Source organism: Orcinus orca, chromosome 3, assembly GCF_937001465.1.
Source record: "Orcinus orca chromosome 3, mOrcOrc1.1, whole genome shotgun sequence".
NCBI lineage: Eukaryota > Metazoa > Chordata > Mammalia > Artiodactyla > Delphinidae > Orcinus > Orcinus orca.
The window spans coordinates 14,074,381-14,094,470 of NC_064561.1; the positions used below are offsets into that span (position 1 = coordinate 14,074,381).

The 20,090-nt window shown below is 48.2% G+C and overlaps 1 protein-coding gene across 3 annotated transcripts; it reads left to right on the forward strand.

Annotated features, from left to right (window-relative positions):
- The first annotated feature begins 327 nt into the window (after window positions 1-327).
- On the forward strand, window positions 328-18,716 carry BTNL9 (butyrophilin like 9). 3 transcript variants are annotated; one of them, XR_007476771.1, is made up of 11 exons: window positions 328-534; window positions 5,489-5,623; window positions 7,375-7,722; window positions 9,076-9,357; window positions 11,860-11,988; window positions 12,171-12,203; window positions 12,514-12,534; window positions 13,954-13,974; window positions 14,205-14,231; window positions 14,794-16,544; window positions 16,851-16,877. XR_007476771.1 is itself a non-coding variant. In XM_004277639.3 (11 exons), exons 2-11 carry the CDS (start codon window positions 5,515-5,517, stop codon window positions 18,409-18,411), a joined length of 1,623 nt encoding a protein of 540 aa, XP_004277687.2. In that variant the 5' UTR covers window positions 328-534; window positions 5,489-5,514; the 3' UTR covers window positions 18,412-18,716. The 3 variants fall into 3 exon arrangements, 2 of the variants coding, with proteins under 2 accessions (XP_004277687.2, XP_033257506.2); XM_004277639.3 differs by lacking the exon at window positions 14,794-16,544 and adding an exon at window positions 17,786-18,716; XM_033401615.2 differs by lacking the exons at window positions 12,514-12,534; window positions 14,794-16,544 and adding an exon at window positions 17,786-18,716.
- Window positions 18,717-20,090: the final 1,374 nt, after the last annotated feature.

Consider the following 20,090-nt stretch of genomic DNA (forward strand, 5'->3'; position numbering starts at 1 on the left):
CCTAACCCTTAGTTAGTGGATATTCCTGTCCTGTCTCTGTATCTTTTGCTATGATGGTGAAGAGAGAGGGGCTAGCCAGGCATGGCCATCCTGCCTCCCTGGAGCCCCAGATATCCCGGGCAGCCAGCTGGAGCGATTTTTCCCTGCTCTGAGCCTCTGTAGTTTGCAGTCTGTACAAATCTCCCAGATAGATACCTTTCCCCTCCTTCTAAGACCTTGGAGGGACACTTTCCATGGAAATTCAATTCATGGTTTTCCTCACACAGGCAGGATGTGACAGAGACTTCCTCGTTTTGTTCTATCTATCTTGGTTTTTATAGCAAAGGGCAGAGCAAGCAGTGTTGTGTCTTAAGGTGGAAGGTGGGTGGGTAATTTTGTCAAAGATGAGCTGGTTCCCCTCAGCTGAACTGCCAGCCCATGTCTAGGAGACCTTAGCATCTGGAATCTGAATACTTCACAACTGTCTCCCTTGCAGGGAAATTGAGATCACCAGGATTCATCTGCCATTTTGGACCCTTCGCTGCTACTTGCCAGGTATGTGCCTCATTCTCAATGCCTGTCGAACCCTCCACCTTTCAGAAATGGGAGGCAGAAATGAGGGCTTAGGAGAGAGTGCAAGGTGGGTTGGCACCATCTTATCAGCTGAACCTGGCTGCAGGATAGGGATGTCAGTGTGACCAAGGGGAGATGCCCATTTAGGCAGCCCCACTTGAAGAGGAAGGATTCTGACACATCCCATTTCCCCCTCAAGCCATGCGAAGCCTCAAAGAGGGTCCCTCTTTGGGACAATTCATCTCCTGTAGAGACAAGGGGTGGAGACCCTCTTGTGGACCTATTGAAATAAAAACCAAAGCAAGCCAGTGAGCATTAATTGACAGCTTGTGAAAGGCAGAGCATTGCAGCAGGTGCTAGAAGGGGAGCGGGGTGCAAGAGTGCAAAAGCCCTATGCCTGGGGGCTCGTAGCTTAGGATACAGAGAACAGGAGAAGGGCAAAGCACACGCAGCCCAAGCTTACAAATTAGCAAAAGCAGAATATAATCATCTTTAAACGGGCTTCCCTGGTGGCGCGGTGGTTGAGAGTCCGCCTGCCGATGCAGGGGACACAGGTTCGTGCCCCAGTCCGGGAAGATCCCACATGCCGCGGAGCGGCTGGGTCCGTGAGCCATAGCCGCTGACCCTGCGTGTCCGGAGCCTGTGCTTCGCAACGGGAGAGGCCACAACAGTGAGAGGCCCGCGTACAGCAAAAAAAAAAAAAAACTTTAAAGAGAAATTCAAGAGCTGAAGGACTGGAAATCAGGGGAACATAAATGTTGTTTAGGAATTGGGGATGCAGGAGGAGAAAACTGGAATGGGGTTGGAGTGAGGCTAGGCAAAAAATGAGAAGGAAAGAAGAAGGAAGAGGAAAGATAGGCTTGGGTGGAAGGTAGCCGCATTTCAGCAGCATTTCTTTGGCGTAGGTGTGCACGGCCTTTACTCCTCCTTGCGTCTTCAGAGGCTCCCTGGAGAGCAGGGAGCATGTACCCCACCAGCAAAGCTTAGCTCCAGCCTGAGACTCCCTTTCTGGCTGTCCTTCCCCTCACTGGATCCTCTCTCTTCCCCAAATATGCAACGTGGCCAGTCTCAACTTTCCCCAGCAAAACCTCCCCATTCTTTTTCTTTTCAGAAAAAGAATCTGAAATCTATTTACACTGTGATGCGAATAGCTGAAATCAGAAAGTGTTTCCCTTCAGAGGAGTAAGGATCAGAGACTTTCAACTGCAAAGGGAGGTTGGAAAAGGCAAACTTCAGGTAGCAACTGGGGAGTCGGGTGCTCTTTAGATCAGGAAGGGGCATTCAGCCCTTCTGAAGTCCCTTCAAAAATTTGCCAGACTGTCTCCCTCCTATTAAAGTCTTTAAAGTCAGGTCCTTGAGTGTTGGAAGGAAAGGTGCCACAAGGCATTACCTCCTGCTAGAGAAGATGCTGTTGATAAGGTCTAAGGGAAACTCCAGTTTTAAGTTGTTTTATCAGAAGTGGATTTTTAAATTTTTGTGCATTTGTTGGTTGGTTAGTCTTGTGGCTGACATATGGGGACTCAAGCCACTTCTTCAGTGCATGTGAGATGCTGTCAGGGTGAGCACTGCAGTCTGTGACCAGGCGATTCCTAACGGGGGTCACAGTTTGCGGGACAGGAAAACTGAGGGCGCACCCAACTTTGACACACGACAGCTGGTGAGGAACCTGTATCAAGAGAAGGGCAGAGCTTGGGAGGAACTCCCACTCCACCACCTTCTAGCCGTGTGTGCAGGGCAAGTCACTTGGCCTCCCTGCACCTCAGTTTCCTTGCCTGTAATTTGGTCCTATAATAATAGTGATAATACGTGTGATATAGGTAAGTACTTGGTAGATAGTAAGCGCTCGATTTATATTAGTTTTTATTACTGTGGGCACATGCATGTGTATATGTGTGTTTATGGCCTCTTCCCCCTGCAACCTCAGTGACTGAAATCCCATGAATGTATCACAGCAGAGAACTGCCGTCCTGATAGTAATTCCAGTGTCTGGAACACACTGACTGACAGGTGGCAGCCTCCCCCTGCCTGGGAATATTGGAGCACGTACTCCTGCTGTGGGGTGCCCCTGCCCCCTGCTGTGGGCCTGTCTAATGCCCCATTGCTGCCTTGGGAAGGACTCAGGTTAGCACCTAGCACAAGTATTGACCAATTCCTCAGAGTCTGGCCGATCCAGATGGATCCAGAAACGCTCTCTGAGCCCCTCTTGTTTGGGAAGGCATTAGCTGGTGCTGATATACCCTCATGGCTTCACCCCATGGGGCTTTATGTCCTTTGCTGCCAGTTCTAGGCCTGTCACAGACACATTCCTGCCATCAGCCAAAAGGGCCAGAGGCTGGACTGTCCAGCCTGAGCCTGGACCCTGGCCCAAGGTCTCTGTTCTGCTGGTTATTGTGTGAATAATGATTCCAGTAGCTGCTGGCTCTCAGCCAGGCACACTTCAGAGGGGACTCCTATCTCCTCCCTGAGGGGTCCCTTCTGAAACATGAATGGAGCCCCCCCAGCTTGCCCCTCTGTCTTCCCACCTGCGTGTGGAAGGGCAGGGCCCGCAGACCCTGGCCCACTCGACTCATAGGCCATTGCCCCTCCCTCCTGCTGTAGTCGTGTCAGCCAGTGTCCTTCCAGCACAGAGGTCAGTCAGGGAGCCTCCCTTCCATTAACTCACCTGCACACCTCCTTAGACTAGTCTTCTGCTGCACGACCAGCAGCTTTTTAAGTCCTTCATCTACTGTAAGCTTTCTTTTTTTATTGTTAACAATTTTAGTTTAAGAATTTTGTCAATTTAGGTAAATAAATCAATTGAAAAACAGATTAAAGGCAATGAAGAAGAAAAAAATATACGACCACCTGAATAGTTGCAGAAAAATAATTTACTAAAAGCTAATACTTTTTTCTCTCAGCTTTATGAAGTATGATTGACAAATAAAAATTGCATATATTTAAAGTATCCAATGTGATATTTTGATATGTGCATTCATTGTGAAATGATTATCACAATCAAGCTAATTAACATATCCATCGTCTCACATAGCTACCTTTTTCTGTGTGTGGTGAGAACACTAAAAATTTATTCTTAGAAAAATTTAAGTATACCATACAGTATTATTAATTATGATCACCATGCTGTACATTAGCTCTTTAGAACTTATTCATCTTATAACTGAAAGTTTGTACCATTTGACCAATATTTACTCCATTTCCCCCTCCCCTTCCCAGCCCCTGGTAACCAACATTCTACTCTTTTTGAGTTCAACTTTTTTTTTTTTTTTTTACTGTAAGCTTTTATATATAGAATGGATAAACAAGGTCCTACTGTAGAGCACAGAGACCTATATTCAATATCCTATGATAAACCATAATGGAAACAAATATTAAAAAAATATATATGTGTATAACTGAATCACTTTGCTGTACAGAAGTAATTAACACAACATTGTAACTCAACTACACTCCAATAAAAAAATAAAGTCCTTCATCTACATCCCGCTAGTGATAGTGTGGCTGGGACTCTGCAGCCACAGGACCCCAGGAACACGTGCCACCTCGCAGGTCTGTGGGAAAAGGAAAACCAAACAGTGGAGTGGGGTGGCAGACGGAGGGAGAAGGGAGACTGGGGGAGCTGGAGAGTAGAAAATGCATAGGGCTTTCTGCTCTGGGGGTGCTATGATGGCATGAAAGGAGAGGGAGGCAGCCTCTGGAAGAAGATGGAGGCAGAGAGAGGAGCTGACTTTTTTTTTTTTTAATATTTATTTATTTGTTTGGCTGTGTCAGATCTTAGTCGCTGCACGCGGGATCTTTGTTGCCGCATGTGAGATCTTCGTTAGGGGCATGCGGAATCTTTTTAGTTGTGGCATGTGGGATCTTCTAGTCGTGGCATGAGAGAGTTTAGTGTGGCATGCAGGCGGGATATAGTTGCCTGACCAGGGATCGAACCGGGGGCCCCCTGCATTGGAAGCGTGGAGTCTTAACCACTGGACCACCAGGGAAGTCCCTGACTTTTCTTTAGAGAGCACCCGTGCCACCCATAGGAGGCTTAAGCTTAACAACCCTCTGAGTTGGACTGGTTTCTTCCATTGTTTAAGCAAAGAAATTAAGGTTCAGCAAGGTCCATAATCTGTCTAAAGTCTCACAACTAAATAGAGGAGAAATGTGGAGAGGCTTATATATCTCCCAAGATGTACAGCTGCCCAGGCTCACTGGTTCTCAAGCTGTGAGGCATTACTTCAGGTCCCAAAGGGGCATCAGGAGTGAAGCGGGAACAGCCCTTGCCTGAGGCTGGGTCTCCAGTGCCCCAGATGAGGCACGGGGAGGGCTAGATGGGACGGTACCATCACTATGGTCTCAAAGATGCTACTGACTCAGTGACAGTCACCAGCTGACCTCCTGGGAGCTCCACCTGAAGCCTCAAGGATGGAAGAAGGTGTCCTAGATGTGGTTGGAGTTAAAAGGCAGCCAGGCATGCATCCTACTTTGGAAAGATTAGAACTCTGTGTTTGTTCCTCTGTTTTGTGGACCTGATGTTCCAGGTCAAAGGGAACTGGGAGCAAAGCTGGGCAGAGAGAAGGAAAATGCATCTGGGAATCCTCATAGGTTTCCCTTTGTTTGGGCAAAGTCACTAAATCCTAGCTCAGCCCCAACACAATGCATGGCTCTGTTCCTGGCTCTAAACAATGCGAAGCTCAGAAGCTGCTTCCTCTGGGACCCTTTGGCCTTGTCCTCTCTCAGCTCTGTGAGTCCAAGCAAGGCCAACAATGCCATAAGCAGTGCCATCTGTTAAAATTAGAAGCAGCTCTCACATCTGGCTATGATTGAAAAGAAGCCAGGCGCTGGAGCCTGCAAGAACCAGACAAAAAATAATTGAGGCAGTGACAGACGTGAGGCCTGATGCACGGAATTCCAGCTCTCCTGCGTCACTCCAGTACCTCTTTGCCCTTTCCAGGTGGCCCCCACTGCTGAGGAAAAGTGATGGATTTCCCAGTCTCCCTGGACTCCTGCCAGCGAGTACGTCTTCCCAGCAGTCTCTCCTTCCTCACTCACCTCCTCCTCCTGCTTCAGCCCGGGGAGATGCACTCAGGTAACCTGTCTAATCTGCAGCCCAGACAGCCAGGACGTGAGCACCTCAGCTTCTGCCCACCCCTCCTGCAGGTGATTCCAGGGCTGAGATCTTGTAGCCTGGTACCAGGCTGTGCCAGGGGCTAAAATATAAGATTTCCATCCCAGTTGTTAAACAGCCACGCCCCCAAACACCATCCAGCCCCACAGTGCTCCCCCACCATCCCTGCAGCCACCCACAACTCCACAGCTCACAAGCATGGCAGAAGGCATAGCAGCAGGGTGCCAGGAGATTCTTATTGGTCTGTGCTTAGGCTGAACCAGTTGGAAAATATTTTTAACTCCTCTCCTGCATATAAACCATAGCTTTTGAATGGCAGGGAGGATCCTAATCTTACCATCTCTCATGAAAGAAGCAACTAACAGAGAGTGTAAACTAGTTATGCAAATACAATTCCCTAATTCCCTGAGCTGGAAACCAGGGATACCAAGGTGACTAGGCACAGCCCAGATCCTCAGTCATTCAAGGGAGGGGGACAGACGTGACATACACGGCTGTCCAGCTGTGTGACCAGAGCTGCAAGAGAAATGTACCCAAGGATTTGGGAGCATAACTAAGAGACCAGTTTGTTTTTTCCAGAAAGCCACGAAGGGCCATAGAAAAGAGGTATTATTTGAGTAGAGCCTTGCAGGATGCATATTCTCCAGGAAGATGACAGATGGAGAGTAAACTGAGGCAGGCTGTGCCCAGGAAGAGGGCCAGGCATCAGGCACGGGGGCAGGGACAGCTGGAGAGAAACTGGAGAGGGAAGCTGGTAGGGATGGTATCAGGGCTACACCCAGTGGGCAACAGGGGTTCTCAAATGGAGTGAAGAAAGGTGCCCCCATGCTATATGGGCAAAGTGAAGGATGGGAGAGATTCATAAAGGAAGAATTTAGGGTGGGATTAAGCTGAGCTTTGAAAGAAGGAAAGGAGGTGTACAGAAGCCAGAAAAAAGAATGAAGTCATGCTGGGTAGAGAGGCACTGCAGCAGGAATAGCAACTCTCATGGAAATTGCAGAAAACAGGGAGTAGAGGAGCCATACAGAGACATCACTGCAGAGAACAATCAAATGAAAGATCCAGATAAATTAAAATCTTGAAAGCAGGGTTTGGCCTTAGATAGGAAAACCCATGAAACAAGGAGCCCCCCCCCCGATTACTTTAATACCCTTTGTTATTACAGAAGCTGTCCATGTGCATTATACAATGTTAGAAAATCAGACAAAGCAAAAATAAGAAAACATCTATTCCCACCAGGCAGAAATTATCACTACCAATAATTTGGTCTATTTCCCTTCAGGTCTTTTATTCTGCACATTTATGCAAATATGTCAAATTTTTAATCAAATAAGAGGATAGTGTACATTTCGTTTTTTTTTTTTTTTTTGTACATTTGGTTTTGAAACTTGCTTTTTATTTTTTTTTTTTGGCCAAAGATTCCATTTAATTTAATGCCCTGGCCTTATTTACATAACTGTCCCCCAAATAATATTTGCAGTTGGTATGTTCAAACCAGCTACCAGTCCAGCACCACACATTTGTATCTGGTTGTAATGTTCCTTGTGTATTTTTTAATGTGGCACACTCAACTTTTTCATGACAATTACTTGCTCAAGCAACGGGACCGGTCATCCTGTAGAGCGTCTCACCTTTGTCATTTGAATGGTTTACTGCAAAAAATCGTATTTGAGGAGTGCTGATTTGGGCCATTGTCTGGGTTCTCGTCCTAGAGGAATTCAGGGTGGTAGGCCATGGGGAACCCATTCTGGCACACGTCGGGGATGAGGTGGAATTCTCGTGCCACCTGTCGCCGTACCGGGACGCCGAGCACATGGAGATCCGCTGGTTCCGGAGCCGGACCTCTGACGTGGTGCACCTGTACCGGGAACGGCAGGAGTTCTATGGCCAGCAGATGGCGCAGTTCCAGAACAGGACCGAACTCGTCACGGACGAGATCGCTGATGGCAGCGTGACCCTGAGGCTCCACCCCGTGGTCCCCGCCGACGAGGGTCCATACGGGTGCCGCTTCCTCTCCAGCGACTTCACTGGGGAAGCGGTCTGGGAGCTGGAGGTGGCAGGTGCGTGACCTGGTCAAGCCCCGACAGAGAGGAGAAAATGGTCCATTTGGAAACAGGTCAAGAGTAGATAGAAAAGAACAGAGAAAGGGAAAATATCTCTAATTTAAAAAAGAAGAGTATTAAAAAGAAAGATTCATTAGAAAATGAACAAAAAAATGCACACAAAAAAGATACACAAATGGCCCTGAAACATAAGAAAAGATGATTACTTTTACTCATAGTGAGAAAAAGGCAAATTAAAGCTACGGAGATACAATTTTTTTACCCATCAGATTGGCAAACATTCAATATATGGATCACACACTCTTGGTGGAGGTGTAGGGAAGCAGGCCCCCTCCTACCTTTATTTATTTATTTATTTATTTATTTATGGCTGCATTGGATCTTCCTTGCTGCGCGTGGGCTTTCTGTAGCTGCGGGGAGCGGGGGCTACTCTTCATTGCGGTGCGCGGGCTTCTCGTTGCGGAGCGCGGGCTCTAGGCGCGCAGGCTTCAGTAGTTGTAGCACATGGGCTTCAGTAGTTGTGGCACGTAAGCTCTAGAGCACAGGCTCAGTAGTTGTGGCGCATGGGCTTAGTTGCTCCGCAGCATGTGGGATCTTCCTGGACCAGGGCTCGAACCCATGTCCCCTGAACTGGCAGGCGGATTCTTAACCACTGTGCCACCAGGGAAGTCGCCACCTTTTTTTTTTTTTTTTTTTTTTTTTTTTTCCGGTACGTGGGCCTCTCACCGTTGTGGCCTCTCCCGTTGCGAACCACAGGCTCCGGACGCACAGGCCTAGCCGCTTCACGGCATGTGGGATCTTCCCGGACCGGGGCACGAACCCGTGTCCCCTGCATCGGCAGGCGGACTCCCAAACACTGCGCCACCAGGGAAGCCCCTGGGGCTTTTTTGATCTACTGTTTTTTACAGTATTGATGTTTAAACCATCTTAATGTTTTGCATATTCAAAATATAAAGCTAGCTTACTTGGATAGAGAGATAAAGAAGTATATATAACAAAGCCACTTGAGTGCCAGTGGGATTCAAGAGAGAGAAAAGACAATCTATTGAAATCTGGGGTGGGATTACTCTTCATTCTAGGGGGACCGTCCCTTGCATTATATGACTAAGTATTAGCAGCCCTTCCCTATTTTAAAATGCCCTTCAGAGGTAGTGCTGTCCCCACATGCCACCGGTGATTTAGCCTGTCACTTATAGTCCACTGGTAGAGGGCTGCCAGCCCGCAAGTGTGTTAAGAGCAGTCACAGTCACGATGCCTTATGGTGACTGCAGATGGTGAATGGTGGCGTGAACTTCGCATACAACTTCTGGGAAGGAGCCTCATCATTCCCACTCTTCCTGCCTCTCTCAGGGCTGGGCTCGGACCCTCACATCTCCCTTGAGGGCTTCAAGCAGGGAGGCATTCAGCTAAGGTGCAGCTCCAGTGGCTGGTACCCCAAGCCACAGTCTCAGTGGACAGACCATCAGGGACGATGCCTGCCTCCAGAGACTGAAGTCATCGTCAAGGATGCCCAAGGCCTGTTCAGTCTGGAAACCTCTGTGGTCGTCCAAGGGGGGGCCCACAGCAATGTGTCCTGCTCCATCCAGAACCCCCTCCTGGGCCAGAAGAAAGAGTTCGTGGTCCAGATAGCAGGTCAGTGGGTGCCAGTGCACCGTCATCTTCCTAGTCTTCAAGTTCTCCATGTCCTTTATCCCAGAGACCATCTATTGGGACACAGTGGCACTGGAGCCTGGCTGTGTATGGGGGGGGGGGCTAAACCTGACACCTCGAAAGTCAGCCGTAATATCAGGAACCTACTGAGTGTACAACTGACAACCCAAACAGTAATTGGGGGAGGTCCCAGAAAGCCAACATTATGAACCAAAGACCAGGCCCTAAAATCCAGAAACTCTAGTTATTAGAGGGCATCATGAGAGCCCATGTGTTCCTAATGTTATCCCTCAAACAATATTTATTGATCACCCACAATGTTCCCCAAACCCTTGGCCTCAGGTCCACATTCCAGCAGGGGAAACAGATACACAAAAGAATAAATTACAGCACATGTTAGAAGATGTTATCTGAGACAGAGAAACATGAAGCAGGGAAGCAGACTAAGGCGGGGTGGAGTGTATATATGGATTTAAAAGTGGTGGATGAGGGACGAAGACCGTTAGGCACTGAGTTCAAAGGAAGACCATTATATAGGATCAAAGTTTTATCGTGAGGCACCCATTTGAAGGATTTAACGTTCATGGCTCTAATTGTTTTAAGTCTTGAGGATAAACCCAACCTATGGGCCATGTTTCACATTGGTCCAAATCAATAGTGATATTACCATAACAGAAAGAAATCTCACCCTTATAAGCGATAACTTGTCCTCGGTAAGAGGACCTGATAAGCACCGTGTGTCACACATAGTTCACCCGAAATTTACCTGGTCATTGGGTAAGGAGTAACATCTGTGTTAGCTAATTGTCTTTATCCAAAGGAGAAATAAGATATCTCTTATCTCTATGACAAGCACATAATTACAACTTGGAGCCAGGTGCCTAAGTGAAACTCCCAGCAGACCTGGAGATAGGGGTACTTTCTCCTTGATGTTTCCATTTCAAAGAGATGGCTGTAGCTCCTTAAGAAAAACATTCCTGGGTTTTAAAATTGGCAAGGGGCTTATTTAACTTTCAAAAAGATTTGTATACATCTTGAGGGGATAGAGAAAGAATTTACAAATTTTCTAAAGGAAATACTCTAAGAGAAGGGAAAGGGGAATCTCCCTCCGTTTTTGCACCAGGGGAAATCCAGTTTTTAAATTTGTGTTTACCCTTGACAAAGGGTGTGGGTCACGTGGATATCTGCAAGGAGACCATTCAGGTAGAGGCCATTCAAGTGCAAAGGTCCTGAGATGGAAATGTGTGTAGCTATCTGAGGAGCTGGAAAGATGCAGGAGAGACTGGAGATTGGAAGTCAGGGAGGCATAGGACCCTGAGCCCTTTAACCCCTAAGTCAGTGCTTCAAAAACACCTGTGGTGAAGGACCAATCCTTTGTAGCTCAATACTTTTCACCAAGACAATAAAAATGCACTGCTAGAAAAATAAAATTAAAAACTGAAAGAACGCATTATGCTAAATGAAATAAGCCAGACACAAAAGGACAAATATTGTATGATTCTCTTTATATGAGGTACACAGAAGAGTCCATTGATAGAGAGGGAAAGTAGAATAGATGTTACCAGGGGCTGGGGGGTGTGGGGGGAATGGGGAGTCAGTGTTTAATGGGTAAAGAGTCTCAGTTTGGGAAGATGAAAAAAGTTCTGGTGGTGATGGTTGCACAACAATGTTAATATACTTGAGGCTGCTGACCTATAAGCTTAAAATGATTAAGATAGTCAACTTTATGTTATGTATATTTTACTACGATAAAAAAATTTAAAGACCACTGAGATAAAAGCACCAATTTCTTATTATCTTCAACAGACACAAAATTATTCTATTAAATTGCCGCAAGAGTTACTAAAGGGTTGCTCTCTATTTTGCATTCATTTCTTTACTGTCCAGCCACTGTCCTTGCGAACCCTGAGCCACATTCTGCCGCTGGGCAGATCCTCCCTAGGAAGCCTGGAGAGGGAAGAGAAGAACTGTCCGTCAGCTGTCAAAGCTTTGCTAACAGTTCTTCCAAAGGTGTGATGAGAAGTAGAAGCCAGGTGTTTGCAAGAAGCGGGAGATGACGTGTGGATTCGTCAGAGTGGTAGAGAGCAGTTAGTCACTGGGTTTCAGGTATCAACACCTTGGATTGTCATGCCCTTAGATGTAAAGCAAGAGTAGGAAGAAGTAGAGGAAGGTCAGGGCTGTGGTCACAGAAGTTCTAAGCTGGAGGAGTGGGCAGAGCCCATCAGCGCCTTCCTTTCGCATCCTTCAGTTTGCAGTGTTTTCCTCTGCGCTGCGCAAGTTCAAGTTCGCCGCTGGTCCTCTGACGCTACCTCTCTCTAGAGCACTGCAGATTGGTTCTCAGGCCCATTTTACAGAGGGCTATGCTGGGGCCCAGGAAGCGTCAACCAGGCCCTGGGAAGGTTTTCCGGCACGCAGTGTCTAGACTAGTCTTCTCATGTTTAGCGAAGACCAAATCGAGACAACTCCATGTGGGGTGTTTTCCAGACGTATTTTTACCCGGAACCTCTCCCTGGAAGAGAGCTTTCCTCGGGACTCTGGTGGGACCGCTGCTCGTCTTGGCTCTCCTCCCGACGCTGGCGCTGTACTTCTTTCGGAGGCAACGGAGGTCCCGAGGTACCAGGCAGGCTGGGGGCTGCCCTCCTGGAGTTGGCTTTGCCCAACAGCAAAGTGGTGGAGGCGGCCACAGCGGGGCACTGCTGAGGGGCCATCCTGCGGAGGCAGGGCTGGCATGGGTCGTGGAAACAGGCAGGGGAGCGCGCACACTCACGTCTGCTCCCCTTTTTTCTTCCTTGCAGAAAAGCTGAAGAAGCAGGCGGAGAAGGACAAAGGTAAGCAGAGGGAAAGGAAAGACGCGCTCTTCGCACACACCCCTGACTCGCAGAAGTGGGGACGCTGGGTGAAGAAGACGCGTAGGTCACAGCAGGGGCGGGGGTTGGGAGAGGGCAGAGGCGGGGGGGGGGGGGGCGCGGGGCGGCAGAGGATTTCTTCCACTTCTCCTGCCTCGGAGCCTGCTCCTCCCTCGAGTCCAGCTCAAACTGGTTCTCCAGAACACATGGGGTCCCAAGTCTGTGCACTCTGGAGATGCAAGGCCTCAGTGATCCATGTAGATTTTCCTCTTTTCTTCGTTTCTTTCTCCAGGGAAACTCACAGAAGAGCTGGGTAAGTTCTGGGTGCCATGCCCACGGTGCTGGCTGTGGGCTAGGGGGTTAACCCCGGCACACGGTGGAAGCAGGGCTTCAGTGATTTTAGGCCCCCTTTGGAGAGCAATGGATGGCAGCGCTCTAATTCGAAATCCATCCCTCTGCGCCGCCCGCCTTTCCCCTCCGAAACCGATTTGTGTGCACCTGTCAAGGAAGCCTGACCTAAGACCCTCTGGAAAGACTCTGCCAGGCCCTCTCCTGCCAATTGTACAATTCACTTACAATCCCACTGTAAAAGGTCTACTCCTTCTGGTTCATCTTCCTAGGATAACCTCTTTTTAATGCAAATGTCACTGGGAAGGAAGCCAGCTTTAATTTGCACCAAAGTGAAAGCAATTTATCAAATCCACTTTTCTTCCCAGGGGGACTCAGCACCTTGAAACCATGTGGGGGGAGGAGGGAAGAGTGAATCCAAAGGAAGAGGGGATAGAGGAGAGGAGAAGGCCACCATGGGAGGGGGAAGACCTTGAGAACCACCTTGTCTGCCCCAGTAAAACACCAGACAAAGCAATAAAGTTGAAGCTTGTCTTGCAGTCTACCTAGTCATGGAGGGGAAAACAAAAACAAAAAAGGCAATCAACCAAACAACAAAAAGAGCCACAATAATTCATTAACATCATAGCCCGAATTAGTGTATATTGTTGCCTTTCCCAGTCTTACTTTTAAAAGACAAAGATTAGAGAAATCAGAGGAATGCGTTTCTAGTGGCAAAATATTAGAGTTTTGGTATCTGGCCTGGGGAAATAATTGAGTGTGATGTCCTCCTAGTTCTTTAAATAATGTACCCAGTAAGTGACCCTGAGGCTCCTGCAGGGTGTGCTCAGTGCCTGGACTTACACAGGACTTCCTCCCCAGGAAAAGCTTGTATTACAGGGCAAGGGAGCAGTAGCCTCTCCGAACCAGACCAGAACCCTTGAAAGAGGTTCCTCAGCATCAAGACCAGTTCTCCCTTCCCAGCGCTGTGCAGATTTCTGCCTTAGAGCAAAGAATAGGATGAGGTGTAAGAATCCTGCAGATGGGCTTCCCTGGTGGCGCAGTGGTTGAGAGTCCGCCTGCCGATGCAGGGGACACGGGTTCATGCCCCGGTCCGGGAGGATCCCACATGCCGCGGGGCGGCTGGGCCCGTGAGCCATGGCCGCTGAGCCTGCGCATCCGGAGCCTGTGCTCCGCAACAGGAGAGACCACAACAGTGAGAGGCCTACGTACCACAAAAAAAAAAAAAAAAGAATCCTGCAGATGGGTGATGCAGCATCTAGGATGGGGTCGGGGTGAGCAGTGGTTTAAGACTAAGAAACCTCTTCCCAGTGGCCTAACTGCCTTGGGAAGGTGGTTGCACTCATCCAAAGGCTGATGTTTTCTCTGTGTGTTCTGCTTACAGGGAAACTTCAAGTGGAGCTGGGTAAGTGACCCCCCCTTAGAACTATTTCTTGTCCACCTTGTAGCATGTGGTTATCCGTGTATGTTCGTCTTATCTCCCAGCCAGGTATGATGGCCAGGCTGGAACTCCGCTGGCTGTGTGGGTGGCAGGAGAAAGGGGAGAGGCGCAGGGGTGGGTGCAAAATTTGACGTGTGAACAAGGAAGCTGCAGGGACCTGCTGTTCTAATTCTGTTTTTCCTTGGCTACTTCAGACTGGAGAAGGGCTGAAGGCCAGGCTGGTGAGTGAAGCCCGTTTTCCTCCCACTGTCCATGTCACATCTCAGCATCCCAGTCACCTGCTCTGACTAACCAACTATGCTTCATTCTGGTTTATTCCGTAGCTACACACATGTACTAATCTATGTTGCTTGGTATAGGTTATATTTGAGTTTTACTTTTATAGTTATTTTTATATTGTTCTGAAGTGTAAGCATACGGTAAATCATTGGTGCCAATCCTGGTTGCACATCAGAATCACCTAGCTTCCTGGTGTCCCCCCTCAAAGACCCTCACTCCTGGTGAGAGTTACCTTATATGTAAATAGAAGGCATGTTACCTTATATGTAATTATTTCTCCCTGTACCTTCCTCCATTCCCCCCCATAAAACAAACAGTCTAATGTGTATCTTTATTTTGTATGTATTCTTGCAAGAGGTGAATTTCTGTTTTGTGCGGTGCACTTCAGTTTCTGTAAAGACATGTACAGTCTCGTGCTGTTCCCTGCTTATCTCACTCATTGCTGTGTTTGACTATCCATGCCTGCTGCCGCATGTAAATCTAGTCTGTATCTCCTTGCTGCAGAGCACTCGCTTTGAGCTAGCCACCCTCCTGGAGTAGACATCCAGCCTGCTTCTAACTCTATACCACCACAAACAAGGCTGAATAAATATCTGAACACACGTTGCCTTCTGGCTCTGTGTGGAGATTTCTCTGGGATGTGTACCCCCGCGGGGAACTGCTGGCCCGTGGGGGATGTGTCACTAAGTGGGATGGAAGGATCTCCTGCAGCAGCACCATCATCCTTCACGCAGTGCATGAAGGCTCCTCGTGCCCACATCCCGTGTGAGCCAGCTTCCTGAGTTTACCAGTCAACGGGGACAAGTAATTGTTCTTTCGGTTTGCACTCCTCTGGACACTAAGAAGCTTGAGCATCTCTTTATATGCTAGCTGGCTTTTTGGGCTTCCTCTTCTGAAAATTACCAGTTCCTGTCCTTTGCCTGTTTTCCATATGGCATTGCTATCTTTTCCTTGTTGATTTCACGAGACAGGGCTGGTGTCAGTGCTGGGGAATGGAGCCTTTTGGTTTGCAGGCATCCTTCATGCGATATTATTATTATTGTAGAATATGATATATACACATAGGATATTAATCCCTCATTGTTATTATACATTGTGAATTCCTTCTTCTCTTCCGTCACCTGCTATTAGCTTTGTCCAATGGTGCCCCTTATTGAAAAGAAATAACCAGTTGTTTTTTTTTTTTTTTTTTTTTTTTTTTGCGGTACGCGGGCCTCTCACTTCTGTGGCCCCTCCCGTTGCGGAGCACAAGCTCCGGACGCGCAGGCTCAGCGGCCATGACTCACGGGCCCAGCCGCTCCGCGGTATGTGGGATTCTCCCGGACCGGGGCACGAACCCGCGTCCCCTGCATCGGCAGGCGGACTCTCAACCACTGCGCCACCAGGGAAGCCCCGAAATAACCAATTTTGATAAAAGCGAATGCATCACATTTTTACCTTAATGGCTTGTGTTTCTGAAGTTTTGTTGAAGATCTTCCTTACATTTAGGTCACAAAGACAGTCTCTTAACATTTTCTTCTACTCACTGTATATGTGTTATGTGCAGGTTTTTAATCCATCTGAAATTCACCATTTTATGTGGTGTTAGACAAGAACCCAGCAATTTTTCTCCGAATAAGGTGTCAGTTTTCCCAATACCACCTACGACACCATCCATGATTTCCCCATTGATTTGGGTATCACCTTTAGTGCATATTCAGTTCCCAGGTCTTCATGGGTCTGTCTTTTGGTCACATATTACTTTGGCCTTTAAAGTACCTGAAAGCGCAAGTCCTCCTCCATTTCCCCTTCCTTTTTAAAGTTAATGGACCTTTTTAAAATATAAATTTTAGGATGAATTTATGAAGTTTCTAAAAAAATCCAAAAGTAGTTTTATATGGGATTGCTTTGAATTTATACATAAATTTAGGGAGAATTGACACCTTTGTCGAATTAAGTTATTCTATGCAAAAGCTCTATATTTTTAAAGATCTACTGGTTATTCTGATGCAAAATCAGGGTTGCAGGGCCTTCCTGTAAATTTATGGAGCTCTGAAAATGTCTTCTATTGCTTTTGCATTTTGTGACTTTGGTGCTCTCTTTGTTGTAAAATAGAACAAGATAAAACAAAACAGAAATCCACACAGAATGGCTCATGTTAAGAAAGAGGGCAAGACAGGGTGTCCAGAGGATGTCTTAGGACAGGAGCCAAGCTCAGCTGGGCCTCCTGGAGACTAAGCCAGTCAGAGATTGAGGCTTCATTTCCATCCTTTAAGGTATCCCAGTTGCTTGTATTGGTTCTCTTTGCCCACATACTCTGTCATCCCACTGTTCCCAGCACAACTTCAGCCTGTACACAGCTTCGGTACAAGCCAGCACTGACACCAGCCCCCTACCCAATCCCAAATTCCCGGGAAGATGCCGTGGTGGACCCAGGCCAGTCTGGATCCAAGCCAGCTATCATGGTGGGAACGAGGTTACTTAGTTTGTAGGCGTCCCTTTTGCATTTTGAGCCGCCCTCAAGGTTCTAGGGTTACTGACCCAGATCTCTGAGCTTCTTTTTCCTCTCTGTTTGGTTTCAGAGTGGAGAGCAGCCCAACAACATGCAGGTAACTGAAGCCAAGGAACTGTGCCTTGTGAATTAGGTTGGCTGGATCTTAAGTAGAAGGGAGGTATCCAGAACTGAGATTAGAGGAAGGGTCTGTCCAGGAGCCAAGTATGGGCCCCACATACAGACACAAAAGCTCACTTATAAAACACATAATATGACACATATGCCTGCACACATACATGCTCACATGCATTAATGTGATTGCACTCACACGTGCACACGTTTGTATGCACACACATGCTCCCACACGCACCTAGCTTTCTGGGTTTTACTAGATTTGTTTCCAACTGGCAGAAAGGTTGCTACTAGGGCCTCTTTGCAGGAGAGAATACAGAGTTTGTAAGGAACCTCCCACATCATCCGACAGAGGGTTCCTATCCATCAAATGGGTGTGGTTTTTTTGGGGGGGATGGGGTGTTGGAGTGCAGGGTACTGGACTAGATGATCTCAGAGGTCCCCTACAGTTTTAAAATCCTAAAATTGCTGTAAAAGAGTCCCAGAGCTCACTAGTGATTTCATGGTCACACAGGGTGGTGAGAGCAGCCGGGACAGAATCAGCCCTAAGCTCCTTCCGGTTGATCAGGTCTTGGGGAAAGTGAGCCCACCTCTATCCCCACAAACCTACCTCATTTGCTCTCTCTGCTCTGCATGGCACCATGGAATTCAAGAACCTTCCGGTTCAGGAAAGAAATGGGATTCCTCTAATCACTTTCAAAAATTAGAAAGTGACTTTCATGCCTCTTCAGTACCAGGGTGGTGGGAAGCGGGTTGCAGGAGAGGGAGTGACTATTCCACTGATTGGTCCATCAGGAGAGCCAGAGGGTTTGCCTGGCTGGGGGAGGGGACAGGCGTGGGAGTAGGGGCAGAACCGTCCTTCACCTGCACTAAACATATGCCTCTGCGCAGTGGATGTGACCCTGGATCCTGGCTCCGCCCACCCCAGCCTGGAGGTCTCCGAGGATGGCAAGAGCGTGTCCTCCCACAGGATGGCGCCAGGCTCAGCGGCCGGTGACCCCCAGCGGTTCTCCGAGCAGATGTGCGTTCTAAGCCGGGAGCGCTTCTCCACGGGCCGCCACTACTGGGAGGTGCACGTGGGCCGCCGCAGCCGCTGGTTCCTAGGTGCGTGCCTGGCAGCGGTGCCGCGCGCAGGGCAGGCGCGCCTGAGCCCGGCGGGTGGCTACTGGGTGATGGGGCTGTGGAACGGCTGCGAGTACTTCGTGCTGGACCCGCACCGCATCGCGCTCACCATGCGCGTGCCACCCCGGTGCGTGGGCATCTTTCTGGACTGCGAGGCGGGAAAGCTGTCCTTCTTCAATGTATCCAATGGCTCCCACATCTTCACCTTCACGGACACCTTCTCTGGGGCACTCTGCGCGTATTTCAGGCCTAGAGCCCATGACGGCAGCGAACACCCAGATCCACTTACCATCTGCCCATTGCCAGTTAGAGAGAAACGCGTCCCCGAAGAGGAGGACAGTGACACCTGGTTACAACCCTATGAGCCCTCGGACCCCGCCCTGGCCATGTGGTGAGGCGCCCTCGTGGCCACAGGTCTGGGTCCTGGGCGGCTTCCTGGATACCCAGTCAGTGCTTTGCTCTCCCGCTTCCTCTAGACGGAACAAATACACCGACCCCAGTGTATGAACCAAAACGCCAGCAAAGGCTTAAAAGGCTCAGTATAGCCGAAATGGGAAAAAGCGAGACCTTTGCCCATGTATCAATAGATGTGTATGTGTACATGTATGAATATGATCTTCTTTGAAACAAAAAAGGCAATTCCAAAGCTTATTTGTGCGTGTTGTAGGTTTGAGCTGATGAGTAGAAATATATTCATGTTGCTGCTAGTCAGGGTGTTCACTGTGGAAGACATGAAAGAAACTGGAATGGGGGAAAAAGAGGAGAAACTTCACTGGATAAAATTAGAGGTATCAGTTAACTTGTGTATTTTAATAGTTTTGTATATATTTTCTAGCTCTAGAAAGATCTAGAAACAAGGACACTTCATAAACAATGACCTCACTTAGGGCTCAGATCCTAGTTTTCACTGTCAATTCCCACTAAAATGAACTTGGAGAAATGGTGGGTTCCAGGGCTGGAGCAGAGAAAGTACAGGTAAATCTGGAACATCGTTTGCTGTAATGTACAAACATGCTCAAAAACTGACGGGGGGCTTCCCTGGTGGCACAGTGGTTAAGAATCCACCTGCCAATGCAGGGGACACGGTCTCAAGCCCTGGTCCGGGAAGATCCCACATGTTGCGGAGCAACTAAGCTCGTGTGCCACAACTACTGAGCCTGTGCTCTAGAGCCTGCGAGCCACAACTACTTAGCCTGCATGCCTAGAGCCCGTGCTCCGCAACAAGAGAAGCCACCGCAATGAGAAGCCCGCGCACTGCAACAAAGAGTAGACCCCACTCACCGCAACTAGAGAAAGCCCACGCACAGCACCGAAGACCCAACACAGCCAAAAATAAATAAATAATTTTTTTAAAAATGTCAAAAAACTGATGGGAACATAACAAAAAGACATAGGAGCTAGGTCGAAGGGGCTCCACTGACCAATCATGGGACAATTTGAACATTAAAATGAATAATGACAAGAATTGCTCAACAAGGGGTTGATCAAAGAAAAAAATTCACTAAGTGTGCTGTCTCTTCAGCCAGAGAAAAGAAATACAAAAACAACAACAGACGAAAAACAGAAGCGAAAGGAGAGAATGAAAGAATAATTGTGAACTCATGGCTTTTACTATGTGATAGATGAAACACACATATGATACATAGATGGATAGATAGATGATAGATAGGTAGTGTGTGCACATACATATAGTTCCTAGCTCTGTCTGCTTTGAGGGCTTAGAAACAATAACACCCCTGTACCACTGAGCACACCTTGCACCCAGAACTTAGTTTTTAGTACTACTTACCACTGAAAGGAACTAAGGCTCCTTGGAGAAATGGTGGACTCCAGGGCTGGGGCAGGGAAAATGTAAGAAGGGTGTGATGTTCTGATTTATACTAGGAAATATTTGGTCGTCAACCTAGGTTTTATTTTTTTTAATTTTTTTTGTGTTACGCGGGCCTCTCACTGTTGTGGCCTCTCCCGTTGCGGTGTTCCGGACGCGCACGCCCAGCGGCCATGGCCGCTCCGCGGCATGTAGGGATCCTCCCAAACCGGGGCACGAACCCGTGTCCCCTGCATCGGCAAGCGG